The 7,785-nt window shown below is 36.6% G+C and overlaps 1 protein-coding gene and 1 long non-coding RNA gene across 2 annotated transcripts; one reads left to right on the top strand and one right to left on the bottom strand.

Annotated features, from left to right (window-relative positions):
* Positions 1-1,008: 1,008 nt before the first annotated feature.
* LOC107814570 (cytochrome P450 93A3-like) lies at positions 1,009-3,940 on the top strand. The gene is made up of 2 exons (XM_016640010.2): positions 1,009-1,991; positions 3,063-3,940. The coding sequence occupies exons 1-2, from the start codon at positions 1,083-1,085 to the stop codon at positions 3,699-3,701; spliced, it is 1,548 nt and encodes a 515-aa protein (XP_016495496.1). The 5' UTR covers positions 1,009-1,082; the 3' UTR covers positions 3,702-3,940.
* LOC142181586 (uncharacterized) lies at positions 2,176-6,548 on the bottom strand. Its single transcript, XR_012710252.1, has 2 exons — positions 5,991-6,548; positions 2,176-2,519 (listed from the first exon to the last, which is right to left on the bottom strand). It is a non-coding gene; the product is annotated as an uncharacterized LOC142181586 (long non-coding RNA).
* Between the last annotated feature and the right edge of the window lie 1,237 nt (positions 6,549-7,785).

Consider the following 7,785-nt stretch of genomic DNA (forward strand, 5'->3'; position numbering starts at 1 on the left):
CTAAATAGACATTTTCTTAATTGTCATTGCGTGTAAAACTAGTGAACCTTTGCAATAGCAGGAGATTCTCAGATAACATGTTAAATATTTCATTGTGTTTCAGCTTGTCTTTCAGTATGGTGGGCTGAGTCGTTTAAAGATATTTTTAACGCAGTATAATATTATTTACTTTAGTTGAAACTCCATTTTTTTTCAAATGGCATCTTACTATTAAAAGCATCCCTTCACCTTAATTGTAGCCTTTTTTTTCTTTTCAACTTTCAATATGGGATTTTGTTCACATATCTAATTATTTCCTCCAAAAGCAAGTATCACATTATCCATTACCAAGATTTATGTGTTTATAAGATTGATTGTTTGTCATCCACATTATCTTATCTTAGTATTTATGGACATCAAAGCCCACGAGCATATTCTAGTGTGTGCATCTCAAAACAACGAAAAAAGGGAATAAACGAACATGTTCCACGACATCACTCGGTTGGGCTTGTAGTTTTTAATTAACTCTTCATGGAGCACAACATGAGAACTACATACTCGTCGCGCACAACCATCAACTGTAATATCATTTTGTTGGATTGAGCTAGACCAAAGAAACTTTTTAACATGGTGTGATATTATTCATTTTGAACCAAATTCGTGCGATTCTCACTAAATGTCTCACCCTTAAAAAATATCTCTACATCTTTATATATAACTTCTATTTTCTTATCAAGTCTTAAAGTGCGACTTTGTTCGCACACGAAACATTGTTTACTTTGCAAGTAGCAAGTAAAAATAAACCTGTTTAATGTCGGAAATTGTCAAAAGTTAAGCAAAGCACAATGGAATATTCACATAAAATCTTCCACCTTATTTGCGTCGATAGAAGACAAAGAAAAGCTAGTCTAGTACAAATACCTTAGAGAAGTACTAGATTTTATATGTACCAGCTCATCAGTCTTTTGTATTTATAATTTAATATTGTCATCATCTTACTGCAAATATACAAATACAGCCGATTGATCCATTATTCTGTTGTATAAATAGCACTAAACAGCATCACCATTAGCATTATAATCTACAAACTAAACCTTTCCATCATGGTTGATATCCATGCCTATATCCTTCTTTTCTTCATTTGGCCTATTTCTATTATTATAGTTAGAGCATTATTAAGAAATAGAACCACAATTTGCCTTCCTCCAAGCACTTTAAAGCTTCCACTTATTGGTCACCTCCACCTTTTAAGTAACAAACCACATGAATCTCTACACAAATTATCCAACAAATATGGACCATTATTTCACTTATTCCTTGGTTCTATTCCATGTGTGGTTGCTTCTTCACCTGAAATAGCCAAACAATTCCTCAAAAATAATGAGATTACCTTTTCAAACCGTCCCAAAATATCCAATATTGATTACTTAACTTATCACCAAGACTTCTCATTTGCACCTTATGGAACTTATAGGAAGTTCATGACAAAACTATGCTTTTCTAAACTTCTTGGCGGACAAACTCTTCATCTTCTGCTTCCAATTAGACGCGACGAAATTAAGCGTTTGATTAAAGTACTATCAAGAAATGCTGCAGTTGGCAAAGCAGTTAATATTCGAGATGAAATTACGACGATGACAAACAATGTTATAACAAGAATGCTTATGAGTAAAGGGTGTTGTGAAAATGAAGATGAAGCTGAAAATGTCAGGAAAATGATTCTTGAAATGGCTAAGCTATCAGGGAAATTTAATCTGTCGGATACGTTTTGGTTTTTTAAAAAGTGGGATTTGCAAGGTTTTGGGAAGAAGTTAAAGGGTGTTCGAGACAAGTTTGATGAGATTATGGAGAGCATAATTGAGGAGCATCAAGAAATAAGAAGGAAAAGGCAGAAAATGAAATATGGGAATCAGGAAATTGCAAAGGATCTTCTTGAGATTTTACTTGATATTTCAGAAGATAACAGCTCAGAAATTCGATTGACAAGAGAAAATATCAAAGCTTTTGTTCTGGTAATTAACATGCTAATCCACCCCGTCTAAATTTATGTGATAATTTTCGCTTTTTAGACTTAATTTGACTAATTTTCAAAATTAAATTGAATTAGAGCAACTCAATAATTAATTTTCAATTGAACTTTAGATATTCAAAAACTTCAAGTACTATAAGCTTGCAATTATTGAAATGTCAATATAATGAAAAAAATACATTTTAATATGTTAGTCAAAATTCACATAATCTGAATCTTAAGAAACATAAAAGTATTATATAACTTGTGGTCTTAAGCCATAATTTTTAAATTCAACAGACTATAAAGGAATTAGGGCAGCTTATGCAGCCTTACCGGCCTGCATTTCCGCAAGAGGTTGGTTTCACGGCTCGAACCTGTGACCTCCTGGTCACATGACATCAACTTTATCAGTTACGCCAAGGCTCCTCTCACCGGCCTGCATTTCCGCAAGAGGTTGTTTTCACGGCTCGAACCTGTGACCTCCTGGTCACATGACATCAACTTTATCAGTTACGCCAAGGCTCCCCTCCTATAAAGAAATTAGATCACATAAATTAGAACGGAGAAAAAAGAAAAAAGTACTTACTGTCAGTTTATATCATAATCTGTTGGCCAGTCACGAAATAGTAACCATTTTCGCCGCTTCTATCTGCTTTGTGAATAGTATTAATTCTAATCTCCTTACATTTATCTCATTATATGTAACGGTGTTTGATCAAGTATGGAATATAACTAACAGACATTTTTTTAAAGACCACTTAATTTGTGCAAAGTACCAAATTAGAGCTACTCTTACTATATCAACAGTTACGTAAGAGGTAGTGAGAGTCTTACATGTATTTTCATATCTATCTGTATAAAAAGGTAAACTTTTATTTTTATATCTAAGTGAGTCCTTATAAATCATGTCTTTAAAGAGTAAATAAAACAATAAAACTAGGATACCAATACACTTTTTGGTTTAGAAAGTTCATCGGCTGATATGATGCTTTCTATAATTTATTTTTTTAATTTTCAGTTCTTGATCGATTTTTTTTTTTAAATGACAATATGCATTTCACTAATTTTACAGGACCTATTTTCTGGTGGAACTGATACCTCAGCCATTGCAACGGAGTGGGCACTTGTAGAATTAATTAATCATCCAAATATTATGGAGAAAGCAGTCCAAGAAATTGACAATGTCACTGGAAAAACTAGAGCAGTGCAAGAATCAGATATTTCTCAACTTCCCTATCTTCAAGCCATTGTTAAAGAAACACTAAGTCTTCACTCTCCTGCTCCAATGATTCTTAGAGAGTCAAGTGAAGACTGCACAATTGAAGGCTATCATATACCAGCAAAAACTAGACTTTTTGTGAATGTTTGGGCTATGAATAGGGATCCAAAATATTGGGAAAATCCTCTTGAGTATAGGCCAGAAAGGTTTATGAATGAAACAAAAATATTGGATGTAAGGGGACAAAATAATTTCCATTATTTGCCATTTGGGAGTGGGAGAAGAGGATGTCCTGGAATTTCATTAGCATTGCAAATATTGCACACAAGTCTTGCTGCTATAATTCAATGCTTTGAGTGGAAAGTTGGTGGTGAAGGTAATAATGGTAAAGTGGACATGGAAGAAGGTAGTGGTGTCACGGTCCCTAGAGCCAATCCTTTGGTTTGTGTTCCAGTGGCTAGGTTCAATCCTACTAATCATGAATTAAATTAATCGAATCAATGAGTTTTGAATATCAAATGCTTCGATCATTTTTGAAAAAATGCATAATTTTATTGTATGTGGAAAGTGATTATCATGTATTCAATGTGAGCTTGCTCATGTTATCTAGCCCAAAGTCGATTAAAAGAGGAGCTACAATAAGCTAATTGTTATTATTGTAATATTACCCTATATCATATTGTTGTTGTGGAAAGGGATCATGCTACATGCATTAATATCATGTTATAAAGTTTGGCTCGTCATTATATATCTATGTTTTATTTGAATCGTAACCACATAGCAGTTTGTATAATACTATATAATAATGTATAGATGCGTATTGATAAATGCAAAATACAACACAAAATTAATGCTCGCTAGCCAAATATAGTATAGTTTAATTATCGTCTCCACAGAGATTGTATTTAAATAATGGTAGAGTAATTTGTGGTTTAATGTTATTCAAGATGATTAACACTTTAGTTGGAGTGATTATGAATTAAAATTGACCACTAAAATTAAATCAAGAAACAATTGATTATAGAAAACTAGAGAGTAAAGCAATGAGTTATTATCTAGACGAAGAACAAGGGTTTTGACATAATAGGTGCAAGACTGCTACTCTGGATATGACGTTATTATATTTCACTCTTGAGATTCTATAGATTCTCACAAATTCAATAGGTGATTAGCTTATACTTCCGATTCAAACTCCTCTCTTGATTAAATTTAAATCTTTCAAATAAACTAATGTGAAGTGCGGTGAAACTTGCAAGAATCTATTGGTAGGAATGATCTAAGAGAAACTTCTCGCGGATATTTCTCAATCTTAATTTAAACGATAACTCAAAAAGCTCATCTCGATCACTTCAAAGAATCAACAAAATAAACTAAGACATACGCTGTTGTCACACCTCCTTTTTCCGCACCCAAGGGGCGCGAGGGAGTTTTTCCAATTAAAGGACAATCGAGACGGGATTTGTTTATTTATTTCAGAGTCGCCACTTGGGAGATTTAGGGTGTCCCAAGTCACCAATTTTAATCCCGAATCGAGGAAAAAGAATGACTCCATATTACAGTCTGCGTACCAGAAATCCGGATAAGGAATTCTGTTAACCCGGGAGAAGGTGTTAGGCATTCCCGAGTTCCGTGGTTCTAGCACAGTTGCTCAACTGTTATATTCGGCTTATTTATCTGATTTTTAATACAATCATGAACCATGTGCAAATTTTATCTTTTACCGCTTTATTATCATTATTTTTTAGGAATGTGAACATCGCTTAAAACATATCTTTGGACTGTGTCACATGAAATGCACCCACAATCCGAAACATATTTTATTTGATGTTTTAGGATTTGGATTTGGGTCGCATGAAATGCACACCCGAGTTTAAGAAAGTAATTTAATTAAATCGCGTCTAAAGAGGCTAACGCGTTGTTATCTTTAGGGAAGGCAGTGAAATTCACTAAACGGTCCATCCCAAATTCTAAGTATTTATTATGACTAATTATTGAGGGCCCCGCAATTTGCATTTTTATTTGGCGAGGCTCGTCTCATTCATTATTAAAAAAGGGAATTTGCAACGTCATGGAAATGCATCTTATACCACGTCACAGTCAATGTACCCGTGATTAGAGACACATTTCGATTTCGTTGAGATTTGGATTTGGGTCACATAAATGTGCACCCGAGTTTAGGGAGATAACATTATTAAAGGCGCACCTAAAGCAACTAGCGCATTATTATATTGGGTAGGGCCGTGAATTTTGCTAAACGGCCCGTTTCGGAATCTAAGTGTTTAATACATATATTTTGTGAGGGCTCCGCAATCTGTACATTTTTATTTTTGGCGAAGCTAGTCTCGTTTTTATTTTAAAGGGTAAACCTACAACGACTATATTTTCTATTAAGTTCGTTTCTAAAAAAAGAAATCCTAATTTATTAATCGAACAATGGAAGCTAGTAGGATACACGGCTAATGAAGAGTATCTCAAGCTTTGACGAATTACAATTAAACATGAACCTACATTTAGAACTAAACCATATGATGAACAACTGAATAATGACTAATAAAATTATAACAGAGCTTATTAAATCAATCCGACTACCCATTCGGCAAGCTAGTCACGAATATGAAAACTTTTGTACAACTTTCGTCTAGCATGCCCATTCGAGATAGCAATAACATAAGCACAAAACTAAAACTCGACGGATTTAAGCAAAATCTTCAACATAACATGTATTCAAGCTCGGACACGATAGTAACCGATAGCAACTCAAACAAATATTGGAAAACGAACCTCTAATGATAAACACTGCTGGGGATTTACAACTCATTCATCAAACCGAAATGGAGCCATAGTCGGCGAAATGACGCAACGAGACCAACGAACTAGAACCTCACCTCGACACTCGAACGGACTTCAAACGGGAAACCATGGAAACAGTCATCACAGCTCAAACGGAATAGCTCGCGCTAAAACTCGAACTCGAACGGACTGAGCATGAAACATGGCTGCCACTGGTTTTCCCAGGTGAACCTTTGAATGCGAGGGGGGAGGGTGCGACTGGTTTGGACGTTCGAGTTGGGCAGCGGCAGTGGGTTGTTGTCGACGGGGGAGTGCGACGACGGGGAGCAGCTGTGGTTGTGGGGAAGCTGGACGAGATGGAGGGAGTTGGTGGCGCGACGGACAGTGATGACGCAGCAACAACAGCTGCTGCTCGTCCGGCTGGGTTATGGTGGTTTGGACAATGGTCGTTTGGGTGTGACGACGAGGGCAGAGTTGGGTTATGGGGTGGTGGTCGACGATGGCGGAGATGGTAACGACGATGGTGGTCGTTCGGAGGAGCTGGGCGTTGTTCGGAGTCGATGGGGGAGCTGGTCGCGACTGGTTTTTTGGGTAGGGTTGTTGCTGGTGGTTTGTTGGTTTCGGACGTGAGGTCGAGGAGCTGGGTAGTGATGATGGTGAAGGTGACGGACTGGTAAGGAATGGAGTTGGAGGTTGACGATGAGGTTAGGTTGTTGCTGTTGGTCGTGGTGCTGGGGGAAGGTGACGGGGTGGTGTTCGGACAGTGGAGGTGACGACGCTGCTGCTACTCGTCGGACTGGGTAGTGATGATGGTGGAGCTGGGAGGAGGAGGGTGGTCTGTTGGAGCAGGTGGTCGACGAGCAGGTGGGTTTGGACGTGAGGTTGTTGACGGAGTGAGTAGGGTTTGTTTATGGTGGTTTCACGGTGGGAACGAGGGTGATGGTGGTGATGGGAGCTGAAGGTTTGACGACGATGGTTATGGAGTGGAAGTTATGGCGTCGGGGGGGTGGTGGTGCGACTGGTTTGGGTTCGGGAGCTCCTAGGGTTTTTTCTTCTCCTTTTTAGGAAGAAGACGATGAACAGCTCCAATTTTTCCAAAAAATTCCAAAAGTCCCCCTGCTTTGGCCCTTTGTCCGTGTATTTGATACACAATGCCCAGAAAAATGAGCCCACGCGTGGTGGGGTTCAAGGTTTGTGTCCCCCACGCGTGGTGGGGTTCCCCATGTGTCCTGGACACGGTTTATTATGGGTTAGGTCCGAAATTAGGCCTAAAACCGGGTAGTTTGAACCCGAATATTATTCTTTTGCCCGGACTCGAGAAATAGGAACACGTTGCTTAACTAGTCCTATGTAAGCAAAATAACTACCAAAAATAAGACTAGTATTTAAACAAAACTATATCTTTTTTTAAATATTTTTCAAGATTTAAAATAGCTACAAAATATTAATAAAACTATTTTTTTTGTAATTTTCGTTTTTATATAAAGATAAAATATAAAGTAATATTTTTGCATTTTTTCCAAATTAAAATGACTACAAAACCTTAATAGAATTATATTTTTTTGTAATTTTCGAAATTATATAAAGTACAAAAATAAAGTGCAATTTTTGTATTTTTCAAGTTTATGAGAGATACATAAACTAAAATTTATATATATATTTTTTTGAAATTTTTCTTTTTGCAACGAAATAAAGTAAAAATAGTTAAAATAGCTATACTAGACCCAATTTCACATATTCACGCTAAAAATGTGAAAATTCTCGGGGAGGGTCAAAAATCACGTGC

The sequence above is a fragment of the Nicotiana tabacum genome, chromosome 6, assembly GCF_000715075.1.
Source record: "Nicotiana tabacum cultivar K326 chromosome 6, ASM71507v2, whole genome shotgun sequence".
Taxonomy (NCBI): domain Eukaryota; kingdom Viridiplantae; phylum Streptophyta; class Magnoliopsida; order Solanales; family Solanaceae; genus Nicotiana; species Nicotiana tabacum.